This window comes from the organism of the source record quoted next, unplaced genomic scaffold (genome assembly GCF_019419815.1).
Source record: "Pyrus x bretschneideri cultivar Hongxiangsu unplaced genomic scaffold, Pyrus_bretschneideri_v1 Contig20, whole genome shotgun sequence".
Lineage (NCBI taxonomy): Eukaryota > Viridiplantae > Streptophyta > Magnoliopsida > Rosales > Rosaceae > Pyrus > Pyrus x bretschneideri.
The window spans coordinates 6,671,538-6,695,711 of record NW_025999502.1 but is presented as its reverse complement, the minus strand read 5'-3'; the positions used below and the strand labels follow the sequence as shown (position 1 = coordinate 6,695,711).

At 35.9% G+C, this 24,174-nt stretch overlaps 3 protein-coding genes and 1 pseudogene across 4 annotated transcripts; 2 read left to right on the top strand and 2 right to left on the bottom strand.

Annotated features, from left to right (window-relative positions):
* The first annotated feature begins 7,681 nt into the window (after window positions 1–7,681).
* Window positions 7,682–10,770, top strand: LOC103934616 (protein YIF1B). 2 transcript variants are annotated; one of them, XM_048584141.1, is made up of 5 exons: window positions 7,682–7,894; window positions 8,053–8,225; window positions 8,771–8,869; window positions 8,959–9,110; window positions 10,154–10,770. In XM_048584141.1, exons 2-5 carry the CDS (start codon window positions 8,055–8,057, stop codon window positions 10,539–10,541), a joined length of 810 nt encoding a protein of 269 aa, XP_048440098.1. In that variant the 5' UTR covers window positions 7,682–7,894; window positions 8,053–8,054; the 3' UTR covers window positions 10,542–10,770. The 2 variants fall into 2 exon arrangements, with proteins under 2 accessions (XP_048440098.1, XP_048440099.1); XM_048584142.1 differs by having other exon boundaries at window positions 7,682–7,923.
* Window positions 10,771–11,338: 568 nt separating this feature from the next.
* On the bottom strand, window positions 11,339–13,352 carry LOC103934615 (B-box zinc finger protein 24). Its single transcript, XM_009344371.3, has 3 exons — window positions 13,035–13,352; window positions 11,975–12,280; window positions 11,339–11,817 (listed from the first exon to the last, which is right to left on the bottom strand). The coding sequence occupies exons 1-3, from the start codon at window positions 13,221–13,223 to the stop codon at window positions 11,584–11,586; spliced, it is 729 nt and encodes a 242-aa protein (XP_009342646.2). The 5' UTR covers window positions 13,224–13,352; the 3' UTR covers window positions 11,339–11,583.
* Window positions 13,353–15,329: 1,977 nt separating this feature from the next.
* LOC103934611 (clathrin light chain 1-like) lies at window positions 15,330–17,790 on the top strand. The gene is given in 5 exon segments (XM_009344366.3): window positions 15,330–15,949; window positions 16,758–16,911; window positions 17,066–17,623; window positions 17,625–17,705; window positions 17,707–17,790. Coding segments are annotated over 5 exon segments (1,359 nt in total). The 5' UTR covers window positions 15,330–15,467.
* Window positions 17,791–18,359: 569 nt separating this feature from the next.
* Window positions 18,360–19,807, bottom strand: LOC108865326 (annotated as a pseudogene).
* Between the last annotated feature and the right edge of the window lie 4,367 nt (window positions 19,808–24,174).

Below are 24,174 nucleotides of genomic sequence, written 5' to 3'. Positions count from 1 at the left end.
ACACATTGGGATTGATTATAATTTTGTCCGTGAACGAGTTGCTTCTAGTAGTCACAAGGTTCAATTTATTCCGTCCACGTTTCAGCTTGCCGATGTCTTCACCAAAGGATTATTAGTTAACCGATTTTCACGTCTTATTTCCAAACTTGTCACCTCTCCGAGTCAAGTTTGCAAGGAGTGTTATTTGGTTACGGGAGTTACCATAGTTAAGGGTCTTCAAGGACAATACTGTCACACCACGGACCTGGGGTCGGTAAAAACTCAAACCCAAATTCGAAATGTGAGATAAAGGCTTAATAAATAAAGGGAAATTGACACGGTTTGGAAAGTGAACTCATCTTATTAAAATAATTCATGATTCTTAAACAAATCAAGAATTCTTTACAACCTACAGTAAATAAATGAATAAACTTTCTCTACTTCAATCTAATTTGATCTCATCCTGCCTACTCTCTTGAATGTCTACTTCGTAAACTTGATTAACAAGAGAGGGGTGAGCTTTAACAGCTCAGTAGAGACATAACCTTACCACGTTAAAATTGACAATACTAAATTACGTGTTATAAAATCATGTAATCAAATACCAAATCATTCTTGATAACAATGCATGAGTGCAATGCAATACTCTTCATCTCCACCCGTTACTTTATATAATAAAACATGCAAACCTGCACGTCCCATACCGTGCATTTTACCTCTGTAGTGATGGTTCGAATGTTTTAATATACAAATTAACCCCTGTAACTTAATTATCCGAATTTCCCTTTCTGTTAGTCATCTTGCCTAAACTCTTCGTCGTCAGTCCCGAATTTCCCATAAAGAATCTGTGCACTGTGGGCTCACCTAAGACATGGTACCTGCTAAGAGTTTGGCTCAACTACACAAAAGATCATTTCCAACTACCCTCATTTCTAGAATTCCTTCCTCAACACCGAAACTCCAATCACATAACACATCATGAATGATGCACAATTAATCTCATTTCATACTCCACATATATCTCCAATGAACAACATTCCAACAACAGTTCACAATCACATCTCTTTGAACATTCGAATCAAGCAATGATACACATATAACCAATTATCATCCAATCTCAATCAGTCAATCTATATTACAATAATATAACACTTCACAAAATTTAATAAGATCAATTTCTATTAAGGTCTGCCATATTTCTCCTACCTGGAGTCCAAAGCAAACAAACAATGTCCTTTACCAACACCTCAAATGAACACAACCGTTGCGGTAACTGGAGTCCCTAATCCAACAAATAAACTATATCACTATATAATCCCTATATCTAGCAGCCAATATAAACTCATTTATTTTAGAATTCCGATATTAGGCTTAACATCACCTTATCTCAGTTGGACCCTTAAAACATTTTTCTTTCTTATTTTGGTCCTCAAAAATTTCTCAATTATTTACATGCTGCCTTGCTGGAAAAGCAGCAAGCACCTGCCTCCAAAACAATTCTAAAATCACAGTTTTGTCCCAAGCCTTCGGGTAATAACAAAACTGCCCCAAACTTTCAGAGAACTTAAAATGGCCTCAAATCTGAAACTTATATTTCAGTTTGGTCCCTGCAGCATGAATAGTGATATTCATGGCTATTTTCCAGATTGGTTCGTCCTGTCTTTCAATCCAAAACATGTCCAAACCCATTTATCATGATGTCTAAGTACCAAATCACCATTCAAGTTTACCAAGTTCCCTTTATTCGTAACAGCCACAAAATACCAAGGTTTAAAAACAATGAAATAATTCTAGGGTTTGCGGCAGCAAGCCCATGTAGAAATTAACCTCAATTCGTTCACTTAAGCTTCCAATAAGCTTAATCCACCATAAACAACATTTAAATTTGAAGATTAAAGCTTACGTAGGAATAAATTCCAAAGATGACAAATATCAATATCTTCGATAAACCCAGAGAATTATTACCTTTGATTGTAGTATTCTTCACCACAAAAATTCGTAGACAAAAACAGAATTGAATTCAGAGTTGTCAAGAGAAAGTTGAAACTTTTCTTTTTTTATTTTTATTTTTTCTTTCTCTGCAACTAAGCTTCAGGTCTTACGGAGAAGAAAGACAGCCTTTCTTCTGATATAAATAGGTGCAAAATGCACCGCTTCCTCTTGCATGGGGTCATATGGCCACTCGGCAAGTGTCAAGCAAGAGGGAGATTTTATCTTCCATTCTAATTTTCTTTTCCTTTATACTTGGGTCCAATCCTAAGTTGCCATGTAATAACGTGGTGCAATCAGATGAGAACCAGCGTCGCCTTTGCTGGAATACTTGGCTGCTGCAACTTGTCAAGGCCGGCCACTCCTCATCTGTCATTTTGCACTCTCTCACCCGTTAAATTCAAAATTCTATTGAAAGTTCGTTCAAGCTTCAAAAATTAATTCCAAAGATGCTACGAACTCTTAATGAAGTTTACTGCCTTTATATGAAAACCTTTTCAATAAATGACCACAACATATTTTTTCAAATATTTTTCTTCTTTGATAATAAATTCTTGGGATATTACAAATACATATTGTTTTAGTTGTTATGTTGTTATTAGCTTTTATTATGATATAATTGGTTTTCCGTTTCATTGTAACCACTAGGACGATATCTTATAGGTTGTAATATTTCAAATCTATTTTATTGAATATACAGTTTCTACACTCATTTTCGCCATACGTAGTATCTACGATGGTGTAATATTTGTTGAAAGAATATTAGAAAATACGAAATTGATCAGATTTATTAATTGAAGAATTAGGAGAACAATATTTCACATGTTTGTTAAAAAAAAAGTTTCAGAATTGAAATATGTGTTTTATTACTCTACAAAGTGAAGTATCATTAAAGAAATGTTATAACGAATACGATACTATGATATAACAAAAAAAAAAAAAAAATCAATTATAACACAAATAGAATGTATAGCATTGTTAAATTAGAGGTAATCACTTTGGAATCCTTTCTGTATCACCATTCACTACTTTCACTCACTCCTTCAGGAACATAATGGGGCGTTTGTTTGCACTTACTAAGTAGGACTGGATTAGATCAAACAAAGTATTAGTATAGTCCTCTGTTTAGTAGGTAAAGGGACTACGTTTAATGAAAGAGGATTCTCGGCGAATCCTCTCCAATCACATCCATTCAATCCTCATTCACGTTTAAAGGGATAAAACTAGACTCGCTCGGACAAACTCCTTTGTTAAGGCCATCTCCAACCGATCCGGCCAGAGGGCTGAAAATAGCTTGAAATGACACAAAAACCGTTTCCTACTGAGGGCTATGCCAAAGGGCTCATGGGCCTCATCAGGCCAAAAAGGAGAAAAGGGCTAACCGGTTGGCCCAATCCAGCTAGCTAGCCAGCCCCAGGCCGAGCAGGAATTCAAATGTAGCGGCTAGGTGCTGACGTCAGCTAACCGTTATATTTGATTTTTTTTTTTTTTTTACAATTTTTTTTTAAATTTAAAAATTCTATTTTTTCCCTATAACTTCCTAAACCATTAGACAACATTAAATAACATTAAGTTACATGAAACAACATTAACCAATATTAAAAAAAATATTAAAAAAATATTAAATAACATTAAATAGCATTAACCAAAATAAAAATTATACAACGTAAATTTAAGTTGTAGTTTTTAAATTTAAATAATAAATTATGTTTGGCACTATGGTTATTTGGCCCTCGGTTGGAGATGGTTTTTGTCACAGGGCTATGTTTGGCCTATGGCCATCTGGCCCCTCGGTTGGAGATTGTAAAAAATATGGCCCTACATTATTTACTAAAATATTAATTTGTTGGAGGGCTATAGGGCTAAAACGAGCCTTCTGGCCCTCCTTTGGTTGGCGATCGCCTAAAAGTTCTTCGCAAGTACCTCCAAATTTCACGACACTACTAAGACCGTCCTACAGAGAGAATGTCGTCCCTCGTCTTGCGAGAGAGATGTCGCACTACCTACGAGAGAGACGTCCTACTCTTTCACCCTCGTCCTGCTCGCTCCCATCTGTGTCCTACTCGCTCTCATTTGCTCCTCGTCAAGTAAATTTTGAATCTAATGATTTTCTTCTTCGATTTTGTTTTGTTGGTCATGAACGACTTCGATTTTGTCTGGTAAATTATTACTAGGTTGTGAACGACTTCATTGTTTTGGTTTCACAAACTTTTCAATAATTGATCTGTGCAATTGAAAAAATTAGGATTTTGACTTTTAGGTTCAAATTGATATTAGAATTTGGGGTTTTCAAATTTCAACTTTTTTGCGTTCTCACTATTGTTTCTTCATATGATTGACACCTCCAGATCTTTAGTATTTGTCATAAAATGGATTTGATATAAATTTCATCTGGTAGTTCTCAATGCTTAAATTTACTGGAGTGGATTTGATATTCATACATACATACATACATATATATATATATGAATTTCATCTAATATTTGTTCTGCCATCGTTGAATTTCATCTAATAATTGATATATATAGTCTGAGTGTATGTGTCTGTATGTATGTATGTACTTTGCGTGTGTGAGGGCGTGTCATGTGGGTGTGCGTATGTACTTTGTATGTGTGTGTCTATGTATGCTGATTTGGGTGCCTGTGTGCGTCGATATATACTAATTTTGTGTGTGTGCACGCTTTGTATCTATGTACTTTGTGTGTGTGTGTGTGTGTGTGTGTTGATATATGCAAGTTGTGTGTGTGTGTTGTATGTGTTTGTACTAAGCAACATAGATACAAATAGTTTCCACCAGGGTCCAACTCCATAAATACTTAATAGTTTCACAGGTAGTAACAAGAAAAGGGACTACATAAAGTGATTCTCAGTCTCTTTAAATTGATTCATCTGTTTGTTGTATGAGTTAAAGCGAAAATGGCAAAATTGAATGATGGTTTAGTTAATGATGGATTTCAGGCTACGGGTATGAGCTAAAGCTAAAAAAGCATACATCCACATTACATATAGAAATCATATGCCTGTTGGATATAAATAGAGCTTGCTAACCGGAATAATTAGATGATTTTTGTCATGTATTTGGATAAATAAATTGGCATAATTAAGATAAATTGCATGACAATTATAAAAATTAGAAATCATTCCCATTCAACATAAATAAACTATTAACAACGGATACACCTTACTTTATCTTGGGACATTCAATGAGTGATTTTTCAAACTTTTTCACTTTTACAATACAAAATATCCATCGTGTGTATTCTTCAAGCATGTTATCATTACTTTTAGATTGTAGGATAAAAAAAGAGTGAATGGTATGATTTCATGACTTTAAAAAGCCAATATTTGTAGCATTCTTATCTCTTAAAACTGTTGTCTTTTTAGCCAGTTATGGATACCATTGTATGGTTCTTGGTGGTCAGCTTGACTTGCCCACTAAGCTTTTGCTAACGCTATTCCTTCAGAGGCTTCCCATGCTTTCCCACTAAGTTTTGATGCTCATGCTTTTATGAGTTTCTATAAAACCCTAATTTTTTCGGTTATCTTTAATCTATAACCTTTCAGGCACTCAAGAAGAAGCTGTTGAGGCTTATGACATAGCTGCGATCAAATTCCGGGGACTGAATGATGTGACCAACTTCGACATAATACGGTATGATGTGGATTGGATTATGTCAAGCAATACCCTCCTTTCCGGTGAACTTGCTAAGCTTAATAAGAAGGTTGTGCCTGTTAATGAGATTGTCAACTCTGTTTGAGATCTTTGCTACTGTAGTTTTTGCTTGCTATGTATACATTTGACTTTCCTGTGACAACGTGCGGGCTAAATCTCTAATGATTATTATTATTACTAGTTCAAAAATGTATAAATTGTTCATGATCTTTTCCTTTTACATATTGTTATTGGTTTTCATCAAACTAGTTGGAGCAAGCCAATTTACGTGCTCCGAATCCAAATGTTGCAATGATCAAGGCTCAGCTATCCATTTGCCATTGCGCCTCACGCGACATTGTGGTCTTGGGATTAAATGGAATCAAACCAAAGGTGAATAATTAAGAAAAACATTTTGTGCCCCGTCGATTGTTAGGAGAACACCTTTGTTATATTGATATTTGGAACAATGTTACTCTTGAATCATGTATGTTTCTTTCGTTATCAAGAAATTTGGTTTTTGTACTTTTTATTGTGAGTCTCACACTCGTCCAATATTATTAATTTTGATAATATCTTTAATAAAAAAGAAATTAAAATAGAACAATAATTTAGTCTCAATTCGTGCAAACACCAAACTAGTGGCAGTAATATTTTTATTATTATGCTTCTTAATCCGACACTGCATCAAACACTTTACTAAGTTAGTCCAGCTTAGTCTCTGAAACTAATCCAATCGGAGATAGTCCGGTGCAACAAACAGAGATCAAATTCGTTCATCAGTTGGTCTGTTGTTATCCCCAAGAGCTACTGCACAACACCAAGCCTTTGGGGGGGGGGGGGGGGGAAGGGCATTTTAGGCTTCCGAGGGAACAACAGCGAAGACTTGCGTCCCATTTCCTTTAGGAAGACTTGTTTCTTATATTAACACATGAATTGAACCAGATCGACACATTCAACTTCGATTTGCATTGCCTACTTGCTAAAAGCACAAATAGAATTGCCGATCATTCATTGTATGAAGCTTTTATGACCTCACTAATTGATCTTGCACTTTTAAGTTCATAACGAATGAAATGACCCCAGTATTATAGAAATGTAATTTCCAATTGTAATTGGTGTAAGATTCCTAGAAAGCTATATGGTTTAGACGACAACTCTACTCAACTTCTGTTTCATTCTAAGACTAATCGTTCTTCGTCCTTATTTTATATTGTTCATTCTGATGTGTGGATGTCTCCAGTTACTTATGTTATTGGGTTTGGTATTATGTGCTTTTTATTGATGATTTTTCTCACTACCCATTATGGTGGTGGTGGAGTATAAGAAATATGAAATCTATCAAAATCTTGAGGGAAGATGTTGAATTTGTTATGACAAAAGAACTTATCATAAAAGCACTTAAAATCCATGGTTTTTAAAATTCTTTAAAATAGACACCTGGACTTTTACAGACTCACAAAAAGTCATAACTGAATACCACAAGATTTTCATAGTCATTTTAGAAATCACATAAAGTCTTTATTTACTACCAGTGATTTTTGTTGATTCCTTACTTTGAAGTCAAGCAAAGTCTATCAAACTCCATATACAATACACGCCTAATAGGCAATCCAACACGCATTCAACCGCATCCCCAAATACTCTCCCATTCATTGCCTCGTCAATCTTCATGTTTATTCGGATGAAGGCCATTCGTCTTATCTTGCAGGATTTTGGTTCCAACAATCATGACAAATCCATTACATAAACATCACATTATCATTTATATTAGATCATTAATCGCTAGATTTAATTTTCACAAATCATACGATTAGTGAACAAAGGGAAGCTAAGCAATTTCAATTAGATTTTGCAATGAGAAATTATACGTTAGATGTGGGTGTTACTCCAATTGTTGGGGCCGGCCCAGACCTGAGGAGTGGTGACCCCAAGCCCATTTCTTGTATACTACAAGCTCTTCACAGTATCGTTGCCACATGGTAGTTCCCTATTGGCCGAATGATGAAAGGCTTTTGTTTTTTTTTTTGGACACTAAAAAATAAATAAATAAAACTGAGAGAGATCCCTTGAGCTACACAGTTTCCAAAATTTCTCAAATCCGACGCGGTCGCTGCCAATCCGCGGCAGAAATCGACGCCGCCTCCACCTCCAGCCTCCCATCTCATCCGTCGTCAGCCACCCACAAGTCCCCTCCCCTCCTCAGTCTCTTTCTCTCGGTCTAGCGCGCCACCGCCTCCTCCCTCCACCTCAACCTCCAGAATCCAGATACAGGGGTTATACAAATCTTGTGCTAATTAGCGGTATTATGCAAGTACCTAGCAGTATTGAGACTTAGAATTAGCAACGTCGTCGGTTAATTTCAATAGAGATTAATCATCTCCAGTGATTTTTATATTTTCCCCCTTTTGCGTGTGTCTGTTTAACTGCAGAAATGTACAACAATGTGGGAGGCCAGCCTGGGGTGGGAATGCCGAAGGCATCTCCGCAGCCGAATCCGTTTGGGAATACGTTTTACGGTGCTAGTTCAGGACTTATCCGTGGTGGATTGGGTGCATATGGAGAAAAGATTTTAGGATCAAGCTCTGAGTATGTACAAAGCAATGTAAGTAGCCAGAATCCACTATTATGATCTTGGTTAACTATGAAATATGAAGAATTTAGGATCAAATTGTAAAATTTCTGAATCAAGTTTTGATTTTTGCGAATCAGTTTTGCCCCTAGGGTTTATAAATTATTATCAATTAAGAATACTTTGAATTTGTTATGATTTTTCTTATATCTCGTGATGCTCTTTATTGGGTAAAAGGTTGAGGATCTGTTAGTTAGATCGATCTATATTGTATTTGTACATAATGGCCCGATGCATAAGTTTGGAATTTTGTTTGAGATGCTGCTATATGTACTAGAATTCGATAGAATGCCTCTATACTGTTGTGTTACCTAAACATTTTGCATTGATATCTAACTCATGTAAGCTATATTGTCAACTGCTTTGAACACGGTAATTGCCTATTATGATTGTCTTCAAGTGACTAGATTTGTGTTTTTTATTTCTAGTACTTTTTGGATGTTAGCAATGGCATTTAAGTTTGTACTTAATTCAAGGTAATCGAGTTAAATATTGATCGTTTCTGTTGGAATGAGCAGATCAGTAGGTATTTCTCTGATCCGCAATACTACTTCCAAGTGAATGACCAGTATGTCAGGAACAAATTGAAGGTCGTTCTATTTCCATTTCTCCACAGGGTAAGCGCTACCATTTGAATTTTTTTCTTGTGGAATCAAATTATCCTACTACAGAACTTACTCATTCCTCCTGCCCTCTTTTATTTCAGGGCCATTGGACCAGAATAACTGAGCCAGTAGGAGGCAGGCTTTCTTATAAGCCCCCAATCTATGACATCAACGCACCAGACCTATACATTCCGTTTATGGCATTTGGTACCTATGTGGTTCTGGCTGGCTTCTCATTGGGTCTTCAGGGAAAGTAAGTTTATGAATCCTAGATGTACTCTATGCAGTTTTCTCTTCTATTTAGGTTAATGCTTTCATGGGAAATCAGTTGCTATAAGAACAAAGGGGTTTTCTTTTCACTGTAGAAGTGAGCTATGCATTTGTTTATTTTGTTGTTATTTCCTCTATTTGCAATTCTGTATCCTACTATTAGTTTCCTACTTTCGTCAAAGTTTGGGAAAATGTTCTATTTGGTATGGAACATATGTGGTCCTTTTGTTTCATTGTTTTATAGTCTAGCTGCATTTAGTTTTTCCCTTGTTCATGGTCTTCCTTAATCTTAGTTCAATATCCAGGTATGATAACTGTAGTACAATTGTTTTAACCTCTTAAATATGTTATGGGAGGCCAAAAAAAAGAAGGTAAAAGTAGATAACAATAAAATATCTCTCTGTAAAATGTTTTGTGGGCTTGGTACAATACAACTCCAAAATAATTTAGGTCAAGAGTGAAATGTAAAACTCTGAACACTTTGCCTTTTAGTTTCTTAAGGCTTTTTAAGAGGACTTTCAATATATCATCCATAATAGTGCTCAGATTAACACTGATTTCCATGATTGTGCCTGTGACTTTTAATATATGATCAAAACGTATGCTGCTGATTCGACAAATCACTCTTTTAGCAGACCATACAGTTCTTTTACTGGTAACCTGTGGGCAACTATAGCCGTTGTGTTAGAGAAAGCAGGACCCCCTGTTGATGATTTAGTTTCTTTCCCGTTCCTTTGTTTTTGTTTTTTCGTTGCTGTAGCAAATGAATTTACATTTGGGAGTCTTCTAGGTGCTGACTTTTGAAGAGAGAAGAATAATTTCCACTTGGACATCAATGTGAAACAATTAGCTATTGGATCATTTTCTCAACCTCAAGATTTTGTTACCATTCCTTTTTTTCCTTCTTTTTATATTTGTAATTATATTTTTATTGTTAATTGGTATTTCAATCTGTTAACATCAGAACTCGTATAAATCTTGGCACTCATGATATCTTAAAATTTTTTGTTGTTTACTGCCTGCCAGGTTTAGCCCTGAAGCTCTAAACTGGTTGTTTATCAAGGGCTTGCTTGGCTGGTTTATGCAAGTTGCACTACTGAAAGTATCATTGCTTTCCTTGGGCGGTGGTGAGGCACCATTGCTTGACATGGTGGCATATGCTGGGTATGCTTTCACGGGGTTGTGCTTGGCTGTACTTGGACGGATTATTTTGAGCTACTCGTACTACTTTTTGATGCCTTGGACGTGTATATGCATGGGAGTCTTCTTGGTGAAGACTATGAAGAGAGTTCTCTTTGCGGAGGTGAGGAGTTATGATTCAAGCAAGCACCATTATCTGTTGCTCTTTATTGCTTTGGCTCAGTTGCCCTTGTTTACATGGCTTGGCAACGTTACTGTTAATTGGCTCATATAAAACCGCTTATTCTGTACGAGTTAGAACCCATTCCTGTTTATAGAAGTTTCTGAAATCTTGTATACAGTTTCTTTGTATTAATTTCGGTCCACGACTTTTGCTCCCAGATTTAAGAATTTTTAGAAATATTTTTCGAGTGTTTTTAGGGGGGTTATCAAGTAATTGTAATCAAAAGCAGTAAATCTGACTTGAAAATTTGTCACTGAAGGGAGAAACCCCATTCCGATTGTTTTTCGTGCCCCGAAATTATTATCATTTAATTTCATTGGAAGTTACCTTGTCTGTCCTTGTTTTTTATTTTCTTGTCAAACGATAGATTTTGTTAGTTAGAAGTTAGATTAGCCACCGACGGAGTTCGAACTATGCAAGGGCTCAACTACTTTCCACCATTTTGGTAAAGGGCCACCTGCTATTGGCTGCCCTTGTTGGGTGATGAAAGATATGCGCCTGAATAGAAAGGAACTAAATTTCGTGAAGGGGTTAATCGAAACGTTATGCTGAATAACTTTCAAGGTTAAGCCTGTTGCTCCTTTTGTAACTACTAGTGTCTGAGCCTGTTTGAGGTTGAGCTTTGGCGCAATGGAAAAGTTGTTCCTTTGTGACAGAAAGGTAACAACTTTGAGTCGTGGTTAGGAAGATCAAGCTTCGGATTACACCGATACTTGGAGGAGTTCTGTCGAAAGTCATCCAATCCTCTGGCAATGTTGCCAAGAACTTGGAGCAAATTGACCCTTTTCTTTGGGATGGCCGGAGGATTGGCAAGTAATGCAAGGCAGGCAGGCAAGATTATATATCAATTATCCACAACAGTTATTTTCAATAGACGTGAAGTAAATAACAGGCATGTTTCCATGGAGTAAGGTCTTGTTGCCAGAGTAAGCGAAATTACATGCCGATGGATCAAATAAAATGGAAAATCCCGAAAACGCATTATAAATTCTTGTACACATACATAAATACATCCAAGTATTTACTTTGTATGGACATTATATAATTCAAAGTGTCAACTAATACCATGAAACCAGTTGATAGGCGTTTAAAATCAGCCAAGATCAGGGACAGTAAAATGATCATCATCGTCCTCCAACATTTCGATTCGAGGCTTCTTGTACGGACTGTTCGATTTGGCAGGTCTATACGAGGTAAAATTGGTTGCCTGCGACGGTGGAAGCTGAGGAACTTCAGCTGCTGCCAACGCTTTCTGAGGAAACTGCTCTACGCCGAAAATACCCATATCTGCTATCCATTCAAGCTCACCAAACTCAAAAGACTCTTTCTGATGAGAGCATAGACAAGAGATTTGTTTTAAGTATATGAACAGATGAAAGAAAATGCAAATGACATCATATTTTAGAACGTAAGCATCTTTACGTGTTGCGCTCAACGCATGTACAACTAGATAACAAGCAAATATAGAGAGGGATATTTCTAACCTTGTCGGAAGATTCAAAATCGGATAATTGCAGCAAGTCATCAACACCCCAAGGGGATGAGAAACCAGAAGGCTGTGGTGTTGGGACTTTTGTTGAAACGATCTTGTGTGAGCTGTGACTACTGGGTGGCTCCAAGCTACTCGGTTCAGTGTCCTTAGAACAACCGGAGCTCAATGCCACTCGGATTCCAGTGGCGAGGAACCTCTGGTGGTTTGCAGAGCGGCTATTCGCTGAATGAATTGATTCGTCGCAATCCTGACAAACGAGGGCTCTGTCTTCGACGCAGAATATAAAAGCTGCCTTGTCCTGCAAATCACAAGATAGATGAGAGAAATAAATAAACAAACAAACAAACAAACAAACAACGCGAGACTGAAACTTGAGGCAATATAAGAGAACTTGGCAAACTCATCGGATCATTTAGTGATGCTAACATGGATATTGAAACCTCATTCGCATATCCGATGCTAGCTACAACTATAACATAGTATCAGAAAGGACAATTATTCACACCAGACTCTTCGAATCATGCGCTCAACGTCGCTCAATATAATTAATCGACGTGACACGAGAGGAGCGCATTGAAAATTTTAAATACCACACAGGGCATGCATCTACACTGGACATCTCAGTATACTATTAAACCTTGACATCCAGTACTTGTGGCTCTATTGGTTTTCACTAGGTTTTGGGCAAAACTACTAGCACTATTAAAATGTTCAAAGCCTTAGACAGAGGTTCAAACCCTAAGACATCTGCATTTAAAAGTAAAGTTACAACAAATTTTTTACAAACCATAATCTACAGATAATTCATCTAAACTAAAAGAATGAGGATTTGGACTTAAGTGTAGAGGATGAAGCAGACTCCCCTAACCAATTGAACTAAGCTTATATTAGCAAAAAAAAATTACTACAATTGAGCAGAGAGAGAATATATTACTTGAATGAACAGATGAATTTCGAAAAGTAAACAAAATCTAACAAAAACAAGGTAAATCAAAACTGGTGATTGGAATATGCTTAGAAAATGGGGAATTAAGTGAAAGAAAATAAATTACTTGGCATATGTCACATCTGGGGAGTTTGTTTGACTTTGAGAGACACTCGAGGAGAAGCCTCTGGTGCTTGCTTGCAAGCTTATTCGCTGCATGTACTTCCACGTCACATTTGGCGCACAGCGCCGCCTCGTCGGCGCAGCAAATCACCGTCGCCTGAGCCTTCTCACACACATCACACTGAATTTTCATCTCCAATCTATCCTTCTCCTCCTCTATCTCTTCTTGAATATTTCAGAAAAACCTCCTAAACCCTTCACCAAAGATTAATGGAAGAACCGACGAAGAAGAAGAGATAACAAATTATTGGAGTGGAGTGGGGGCCACCAGAATATATCTTGTGGCTCTAGAGACACTGGAGTGTCTGCATGGCTTACTTGGTTAGCATTGCATGCATGAACTAGTGGCTACCAATAATTCTGACTGTTTTAAACTTTTTTTTTAAATAGTTTTGCCAACTGTTATTTAATTCGTATTTGTTTTAGGTAGATTGTGTTGGTATGTTTGCTTACACGTCTCCACGATGGAAAGATAAACGCGTATTCTTCAACAACAACAAAAAAAAAAAAAAAAAAAAAAGAGATAAACGCGAATTATACGCTTGGTGCAGGTATGATATGATATGATATCATTTACCAGAAAAATAATGCCAACTTGTGACTTTTTTTTTTTTTTTTGAGTGAAGGGCAAAGTTGCTCTTTATAAATTTGACTTTGAGAGGAAAGATGATGGTCATTTTGTGAGCTTCTTTTTTTTTTTTACCAATGATATTATTTACACTAGATGTAGAAAAGTGGTCTAAATCCACAATGGACTATTAATAATATGGTTCAAATTCGCCTTTAGCGAGAATCGAACCTAATACTTCTTACTTATTAGTAAAGAGGAATATCAATAGACCATAGTACTAAGTACCATAAGCTACTTTTAAATGGGAAAGGTAGTGAAGCTGGGACAGAAGTAAAGGTGACAAACCAACTCATTGGGTTGTTGATGGGTACCATTAATTAGGACCAATTTAGTTTAATTTCACCTTATAACATCATTACCACTACTAATCTCACATCTATATTATGGTGATATTAAATTAAACTGATTTTAATGGGTACCCATTAACAACCTAATGTGTTGATTTGTTGCAGGTCAATATATCCTACAAGACTACCAGTGAGGAATTATTGGGAGAAGACATTATTTTTTATGAATTTTTTAAGAAAATATATTATCTACACACTACACTAAATTCAATGGCTTTGGGAGTCTAATTAGGGATAGTAATGGTTCGGTTTGAGGACAGAAATGTTATATTCATCCCCATAACCAAGAAAATTAATCATATCCATAATTGCAAATTAACCGTTGGGTATTAACCATAACCATACCCACCGGAAAACGGATTCTCCATCGATTAACGGTTATATTCATCTTTGTCAATACAAAAAATATATTCGTTCAATTGACGTATTATAATTTAGTAAATATTAATTTCTTCATTAAATATTTGATGTATAAAATGATTTAATGAAATGATCTTGTGGAGTATAAAAATTAAAGTTAAACATTGATAATGTTGACTGATCTTTAATATCTCCCATAAGTACCATTGAATTCTCATAGATTTTCATTCATATCAAAACTTATGAGCTTTCCCACAAAATGCAACTCACATAATGCAATTTTTGTATTTACACTCAAGGGGATTTGGCAAATAATGAATATACATGTGTGTGTGTATATATTTCAATACTTTAATATTATGAATAATTATATTATATATTATTTGTTTCGGATTCGGGACGAATACCGATTGGGAACCCTTATAACCATATCCAAAACTATAAACGAATAATATTCATGATTTTTCCCCATACCCAAAATATAGCCGAATTTTCATATTCAAATCCAATTCATTCGGACGGTTATCTACGATTGTCGGATTTAACAGTTAGAATTGTCATCCTAAGTCTAATTTTCAAATGCCAAAGTATGGAGGAAAAATGACAAAAATTAGACAAAATTTGAAAAATAAACCTAGCATTAGATTGGCTTTGCATTCGGTTCTCATTTAATTTTTTTAATCAAATAGCAAATAACAGAAGACTTAACAAGTATTAAGGTTTGTTAGGTGTATGAATAGGTGTCAAATTTTCAAGAAAGTCACAAGAGTCGACATGCACAAATGAATGGCAGAAGATTAGAACTACACATGCACGTAGCAACTCCAAATGCTCCCATCGCACCAACAATTATGGTTCCAACACACGTAGCAATTCCGAGCGACAGGGAGAGAAACTCTCATATGATCATACACTAAATGATCATTCACTGCCACGCACTCTCTCTCTCGATCCGAACACGGCGACCTCACTTGATCAAAACAAGCTTTAAGGCCATAAACTCAGTTACTCTGCGACAAGACCGTTTCCCCCCTGAACCATGTCTTCCTTCGACTCCTTCCCCAACGACAACGAATCCCACGACCCCCACAGCCACTCCCCCGCCGGCCAGCCCTTCGACGACGATGCTTACATGGCTCACGACCCCGACCTTCCTTCTCATAACTACGACTCGTCGTTCAACCCTCCCACCCACCACCACGACTTCTCCCCCGCTGCCATCGACCCTCCCCTTCCCCTCCATTCTGATTTCCAGGACAACGTTGTTCTCCCCGGTGGCGACGACCACCACAATATTGATCAGCAGCAGCAGTCCCCCGAGGTGTACGGCTTCGGCATTTCCACCCCTAACCGGGAATTCGTGTCACCTTTTGATTCGGCGGTGCCCGAGGAAAATGGCGTCGTGGGTGGCGATGGCGGCATTGGTGATGATGACGGGGGCATTTTCGCCTCCAGTGAGCCGGTACTGCCTCCGCCCGAGGAGATGCGGGAGGAAGGCTTTGCTCGCCGTGAGTGGCGTCGGTGAGCTCAGATCCTAATTTGTTAATTTGACCATATAATTATTAAAGATTCCGATTTTGAAGACTAATTATTTGATTAAGTTGGATTTAAAAGCTGTTTTATGATTAATAATGTCGTGCATGCATGGGATTAAGGGGCTTAAATAACATCTTGTTCTTATTAGTTTGGGTCTGAATTAACGATGTTGAGCTTAGTCCCTGTATTTGGTAGGTGGGACATGAGGGTAAGTCGTATTTACTTTGAGTTTTTGTGCGTGTAAATTTGAAATTGGGTAACTTTGATTGATTTGCTTGCAAAATGAGCTTAGATCTTGACTGGATCATTGCATATGTGCGAATTCGTCTTTCCTTTTTTGATTGTTTTCGTTGGCTGATTCCGACCGTTGGTATCGGAACTAATGGAAAGTAACAGACCATGATATTACATGGAGACATTGTCTAGTCTTTAAGAGGAACCTAAGATTCACTTCTGGTTTACTGGATAGAAACTAGATGTTGAATTGCCAATGGGTTCCAAGTTACCTAGGTATATTGCTTCTTTTGGGAATATGGGTTCGAAGGCTAGCTTTTCCCACATTACATTCCATTGTACTAATTTTCCATACTGCGATCTCCCAATACTGTAGATTTTTGAACCCTTATGGTTAAACCGACATTGGAGTTCCTTGCATGGTTGGCCGAGAGGCTCAGAACATAGTGAAATCCTGGGTCTTGCATTATTGGTTTCGCATGTTAGATGGTGAACCAAACGAGACAGTAAAAAGTCATTGAAAATATTTTGATTTGACCTGTTGGCTCAATACTTGCAGCCTAAATGTCATTCATCTAGAGGAAAAGGAAAAAAGGGAAAGGGAGATGCGGAACCAGATTATCGAGGAAGCTGAAGAATTTAAGCGGGCCTTCTATGAGAAACGGAAGCTCAATTGTGAAACTAACAAAGCTCACAACAGAGAAAGGGAGAAGGTATGGTAATTCTAAAAACCCATTATGTTGTTCTACCTCTCCCGTAACCCTAATTCTCTCACCCTCCCTCCCTATCCCTTATTTTCTTGTACATGCATTCTACGATCACCATCGGTGCTTCATATCTAAGACGTGAATTTGACTTTCTGTGCAGCTGTACCTGGCCAACCAAGAGAAGTTCCACAAAGAAGCTGACAAACATTACTGGAAAGCAATAGCGGAGCTGATTCCTCGTGAGGTTCCTAATATTGAGAAGAAGAGAGGGAAGAAGGATCCAGACAAGAAGCCCTCAATTGTTGTCATCCAGGGCCCAAAACCTGGTAAACCGACTGATCTTTCAAGGATGCGGCAGATTTTCCTGAACCTGAAACAGAACCCACCGCCACACATGATGCCACCCCCACCTTCCAAAGATGGTAAGGATGCAAAGGGAGAAAAAGATGGAAAGGAGTCAAAGGATGGCAATGATACAAAAGATGCAAAGGGAGGAAAGGACGCAAAGGACGCCAAGGAAGGAATAATGGACGCAAAGGATGCCAAGGAAGGAGGAAATGATGCGAAGGATGCCAAGGAAGGAGGAAAGGAAGCAAAGGAAGGAAAGGATGCGAAGAATGGAAAAATTAATTCACCAACCGCAGCTGGAGCTGCAGCTGCAAGCGCACCTGTTTCACCTGCCAAAGATGTTACTGCCAATGGTACTCCCGGCTCATCAAAACCAGAGGCTTCAGCTGAACCAGAGGGTGAGCAACATTTGGAAACCACGCCAACTCCTGCGGAGTAATGACCCTTCATTTTTATTTTTTTTCTTTTTTTACGTTATCTTTGATTCTATTACTTAGAAATTTACTACGAAGAATAAACAAAATCATTTGTCAATGATCCAGAGTGTGCAGCTTGGAATGTACAGACTGCAGAGATTTTCTTCCTAACTTGCTCTAGGGTTTTGTAGGCTTAGTTTCTAAGCGAAACCAACTTCATCGAATTCAATTTTTCACATTTATTTTTTTGCATAAACTTGCATTCCCCCTTGGAGGATAAGCTCATTCCCCCTTGTGAAAAACATAACTTTGACCGTACATATTTCATAATTAGAACCGTTCAATTTCTTAATTTTCATTTGAAGGATCACTTCTATAAAAATCATTTCAATCGGAAATCATTTAGTCATTCAAATGTATGAAATCACCAATTTCTTAATGAAGAAGTGTTGAATGATGATAAACGAATACCAAATAGTTGTACAAATTATCCAAATGTTGAAAACAATAAATGGCAAGATAGTTTCAAACTATGTATAACTGTCACACATAATCAATTACATCAGTGCTTTATTTTATATGGAAAATAACCAAACAAATGCAAACTCAAAGAGTGATTATTTCATAACTTTGCCTGCAGTCAAGCAAGTCTTGTTTATGTCCTCTGGCGAACATTGACCGATTGGAAGGTTACTGCTTGTAGTAGGCGAGAACTCTATATACGGTCTATATGATGGTAAGAATGAGAACAATGATGACTGCATTTGAAACTGACCAGACTGACGATGGATTGTATAGATAATCCCTTTTGATCCCTGCAAGCCAACGACTCATAATATCTATCCACATCGTTTGCGAGTTTACTGTAAAGGAACGACATACATGTAGTGTCATTGCAAAGCCTTTTGAACAAAAAAACAGTGTCCTCCTTGCTCAACACGGTGTCTATAATTCCCTTGTGATTGAGACGGTCTAAATCTTTGGTAGACTTGATAAGCTGATTGAACATCGTGGCATAAGACAAAATGTAACGGGCATCAGTGAACACTGTTCGTAGGCTATGAGGTTTCTGAAGAGAGATTCTGTGCTCGCTCGAATTTTCATCCATGGAATTTCCATCACTCCCTTTTCGAAGTTGAAAGTTATGTTCAACAAACAAGTATGCAGGTGTGCACGTTGAAGTTGGACTCCAATGTCCTCAAGATGTGTCACTGCGGGAATAGCAGTCCAGTATTCGTAACGCATCTCCTCAGTGTCCTCATTCCACGTTGATGATCCAACACGCAAAACTCTTATGTCCTCATTCCTCGTTGATGATCCAACAAGCAAATCTCTTACATTGGTGAGTTAATGTCTAATAATTGCCATGTCGTCCCTTGCTTACCCATAAATTTGTATCCTAAGTAATAAATAATTATTGGATTATTCATAATTTCGCAAGTTAGGTCCAAATTAAGTTCATGTAGTGAAGACTTGTCTGATGTTGTGAGGTTGAATAAACAGTCGAGAACTTTCCACGGAAGCTGGTTTTCAAACAGAAACTAGTCGTTTTGAACTCTCGACAGCATCCCTGGCAGACTCAAAACACCATAAGGATCACGATTTTTATTCATCATGCATGCGCGGATAACTTGTATAATAAAGCAACCATCGATCACCATCATTTCTACAAAATGATCGCTACTCAGATGATCAATCTTTTCGTTATAGCAGCTACGAAGAAACTCTTCTCTGCTTCTAATTTCTTTGACAAACTTCACAAAGCTGGTGTCTGGAGTTGGTTTGGGATCGAGGAGGCGTTGCAAATTCCATAGCTTAATTTGTTCCATAGCTTGCAACTTTTTTCCTCCGTGGTAATACGGCCCGATTGAAACCACTTATGGAACAAAAGCATTTTCATTGTCCCAGACAAGTTTATTAGGGACTCTAAATATGCAAGTAGGATCTGCTTCTGATAATTTCTGGGGAAGCTTTGTTTCGATGAGAGTCGCTAATAATTCGTCTTCATTGTTTTTGTTTCCGCTCTAAGTTTGGTTACCCACATCACTTTTTTTTATCTCACATCTCTCTCCCTCCTCTCTTACTTCAATTACGGAGTGGTCACAGTTTGCATTGCTCTCATCAGCTGAGTTTGTCATCGTCAAATTTTTTTAATACCAAATGTGACTTGCCTAATCTAGTATTATATATGAACAAGAACAAAAATTACAAATAATATCAATACATAATTAATTAAACTACCAAATTTATATTGGAACCATACAAAAATCTTATGCTGCTAGATTTATATAATGTGTTTATTAAATAAACAACAATCCATCCAATATATTTATACTCTCTTTAGTTATATCTTTTAATTACTGGAAAATAAATTAAAAGATATGGAATATGTCAAGGATGATAGGCTTGGGTTAACATCCAAATATATATACACGTTTCTCTTGATCGAATTTGATGATTTTGAAAGCATGAATTAAAATTATTCAATGATTGGACTTAATGGGGCAAATGAACTTGAGGGCCTAAAAAATATTATTTAGATTATAATCTGAAAGTTTTGAAATCTATTTTTGTCCAAATTTTAATACTCTATACGTATATAATATTCAATCGTACACCAGATTTCAATGAGAATTAGGTCTTATTCAAAGATGATAATCAAATTTTCTGTTTAATTTCCTATAAAAATCAGTGTCAGTGAGTTTAAACCCATTTTGTATATGGTCATGAAAATTGATCATATACAAAATTTTAAAAATTAAATGACATGGAAGTTGATGATTGATTTATTACTTAAACGTTGATAAACGTGCTTATTTCTATTAGTGACACATCATTTAATTTGCAAATTTAATCTTCAAATTTAGTCTCCTTAGACCAACTCCAATGGTGGGCTAAAAGCCAAATTACCCCCCAAAATTTCCCCCCAAACCCACTCCAACCCAAAGGGAAATTTTGAGCTAAATGCTAAATGCTAAACCAATGCCAAATTCCCCCCGAAATTTAGCCCAAAAATCGGGGTGGACTCTATCCAATATTTATAGGAATTTAAATTTTTTTAGATTAAAATATTCATAAAATTAATTTACGATAGTCTACATATTTATTTAAAAAAAAAATTAATTTAACAAAAAAAATAGCCTAAGTTCATTCTTTAATAATCTCGGGCTAAAATTTTAGGATAGAACGGTTGGAGTAGAAAAACTGTTTTTGGACTAAAAGCTAAATTTTTCGGGATAAAAAATTTGACTTTTAGCCTAACCATTAGAGATGGTCTTAACATTTAAATTTATAAATAAAACCTTTAAGAATGATTGAGTTTATAAACACATATCAATAAATGATAAGGGGTAAAGAAATCAGACACAAAAAACTTGTACGCCCTCAGAGCAACTCCAGCGTTGGAGCCCTCCCCCCTGGCAATACACTATTCAATCCACCTAATGAACAGTAATTGCCCTTAATGAACAGTAAGTAGCCCTGGCAATAGGTTTTGCATCTCCACCGTTACACTTCTATAGCCCTGGCAATAGGCAATAAAATATTAATATTTTTTTATTTATAAAATTAATACAAAATAATTTTAAATGTAATATCGGATAAGATTTTTAATCGTTCTCGTTGCGCCACGTGTCATTATCCTAAGTATTATTAAATAATACAAAATAAATAATTATAATACAATTATTGGTGATGGATTTCTGATAAGATTATTAACCAATCACGTCGCGCCACGTGTCATAATCGGTTCACAATCTTTGAGGATAGATTTCCATCAGATTTTAAATGAATGACGGCATGCCACGTGTCATAATCTGTTAACAATCTTTGATGATAGATTTCCATCAGATTTTTAACGAATGACGGCATGCCACGTGGCATTATACAGAACCTAATCCTTTCTGAATCCTCTATATAATCCACCATCCATCTTCACAAATCTCACACCAAAATTCTCAAGATCTCTATCTTTATTCATAATTTCTGCTTCCTTATTCACAAAAATCAGTTTCAATATTCATAGTTTCTGTTTCTTTCCTTCAATGTCTTCTTCTTCTTCCTCAAGGATGATGTGGGAATTGAATCAGGAAGAGGAAGACTTGTTTAACCAATCAGAATCAATGTTCAATCACCAGGGGGTAAGAAATCAGAGGGAAGAAGATGAGGAGCGTCAAATGAGAGATGACGACGTAAGAAGGGGCAGAGCCTCACATTCCCGTCGAGTCATCCAAGCTGCGGCTCAGATCTGCAGGCCCAGACGTTCTGGAAACCTTGATAGAAGCAGGCAACGACGAGGTATGGAACTCTTGGATGATTATTTTGTTCCTAATAGTGCATTCCCTGATACGTACTTTAGACGTCGTTTTAGAATGGAACGACATTTGTTCAACAAAATCATGATTGCTGTTTGCAACCATGATTCTTATTTTGTGCAAAAAAAAGATGCTTTTGGTGCTATGGGTCTACTGCCGGAGCAAAAAATTACTGCTGTCTTGCGGATGCTTGCATATGGAGCATCTGCAGACCAAGTGGATGAGATAACGAGGATGGGGCAATCAACCATTCTTGAGTCCCTGATGAGGTTTTGCGGAGCAATCGAATCTATCTACACCGCTGAGTACCTCCGCAAACCCACACACATGGACTTGGAGCGGCTGTTGAAGAAGGCGGAGATGCGAGGCTTTCCTGGGATGATTGGAAGCATTGATTGTATCCCACCGGTTGAATGATTTATTTTTGCTTTTGGTTTTGGCAGCATACCAAGCTTGTGCTTGAAGTTCCTACACAATAAAAATAAGTAACAAATAAATAATACAAATAAATAATTATAATGAAAATAAGTAACTAGCAAATATATACATATATATATATATAAGTAACAAAGATAATGAAAATAAGTAAGAAGGCTTCAAGTTTAGTAAATAATGAAAATAATTAACAAATATATATATATATATATATATGTCATGTTAATCATAACATGGGGCTAGAGTTCCAAGTTTAGTAAATAATTATAATGAAAATAAGTAACTAGCAAATATATACATATATATATATATAAGTAACAAAGATAATGAAAATAAGTAAGAAGGCTTCAAGTTTAGTAAATAATGAAAATAATTAACAAATATATATATATATATATATATATATATATATATGTCATGTTAATCATAACATGGGGCTAGAGTTCCAAGTTTAGTAAATAATTATAATGAAAATAAGTAACTAGCAAATATATACATATATATATATAAGTAACAAAGATAATGAAAATAAGTAAGAAGGCTTCAAGTTTAGTAAATAATGAAAATAATTAACAAATATATATATATATATGTCATGTTAATCATAACATGGGGCTAGAGTTCCAAGTTTAGTAAATAATTATAATGAAAATAAGTAACTAGCAAATATATACATATATATATATATATAAGTAACAAAGATAATGAAAATAAGTAAGAAGGCTTCAAGTTTAGTAAATAATGAAAATAATTAACAAATATATATATATATATATATGTCATGTTAATCATAACATGGGGCTAGAGTTCCAAGTTTAGTAAATAATTATAATGAAAATAAGTAACTAGCAAATATATACATATATATATATATATATATAAGTAACAAAGATAATGAAAATAAGTAAGAAGGCTTCAAGTTTAGTAAATAATGAAAATAATTAACAAATATATATATATATATATATATATATATATATATGTCATGTTAATCATAACATGGGGCTAGAGTTCCAAGTTTAGTAAATAATTATAACCTTAAATATACACATTTTTTTTCTTAATGTAAGTGATATTATACATTAATTTTAATGAAAATAAGTAACAAATAAATAATACAAACAACATAATTATAATGTAACAAATAAATGTAACAAATAAGTAACAATAACATAATTATAATGTAACAAACAACATAATTATAATGTAACAAATAAGTAACAATAAATAATAAATTTTGTATGTAACAAATAAAGAATACAAACAATAAATAATAATATCTTGTTACCATATCCGAGTAATTTTCCCCACTTCGAATATTATTACTAGCTTGTGCCAAAGCGTCTCTCCACGTACTAAACGATTGGCTAAGTAATTTCCAACGACTGGACATCGATTCTTTGGTTCTTTTCCCACCAATTTTCTCAAGATAATTGGTATGAATAAGACTCCACATTTCTCGCAACTGCATCTCATTACCCGTAAGCGAACTATGAGTAACTTCAACCCAGCTAGTACACAACGCAACATCTTCAATAAGCGACCAATTCGTACCTGCACCAGTGGTCATTTTGTTGAAAAAAAATGGATTCAAACTTTGAGACAAAGAAAGGAATGTGATTGAAAGTAGTTGAGAAAATATGAAATTGTTGTGAAGGTAGATGATAATGAGAAGGTATTTATAGAAAAGTAAAAACAATTTTGTTTACAATTTTTTTCAAATTTTTCAGATATTTTTTTGAATTTTTTTGAATTTT

Coding starts and splice junctions, on each gene's coding strand:
- LOC103934616 (XM_048584141.1), top strand. CDS start 8,055: ATGTACAACAATGTGGGAGGCCAGCCTGGGGTGGGAATGCCGAAGGCA. Junction 8,870..8,958: donor TATTTCCATTTCTCCACAGG/GTAAGCGCTACC, acceptor CTTTTATTTCAG/GGCCATTGGACCAGAATAAC. Junction 9,111..10,153: donor TCATTGGGTCTTCAGGGAAA/GTAAGTTTATGA, acceptor ACTGCCTGCCAG/GTTTAGCCCTGAAGCTCTAA.
- LOC103934615 (XM_009344371.3), bottom strand. CDS start 13,223: ATGAAAATTCAGTGTGATGTGTGTGAGAAGGCTCAGGCGACGGTGATT. Junction 12,281..13,034: donor CCAGATGTGACATATGCCAA/GTAATTTATTTT, acceptor TGTGATTTGCAG/GACAAGGCAGCTTTTATATT. Junction 11,818..11,974: donor ATTTTGAATCTTCCGACAAG/GTTAGAAATATC, acceptor TGCTCTCATCAG/AAAGAGTCTTTTGAGTTTGG.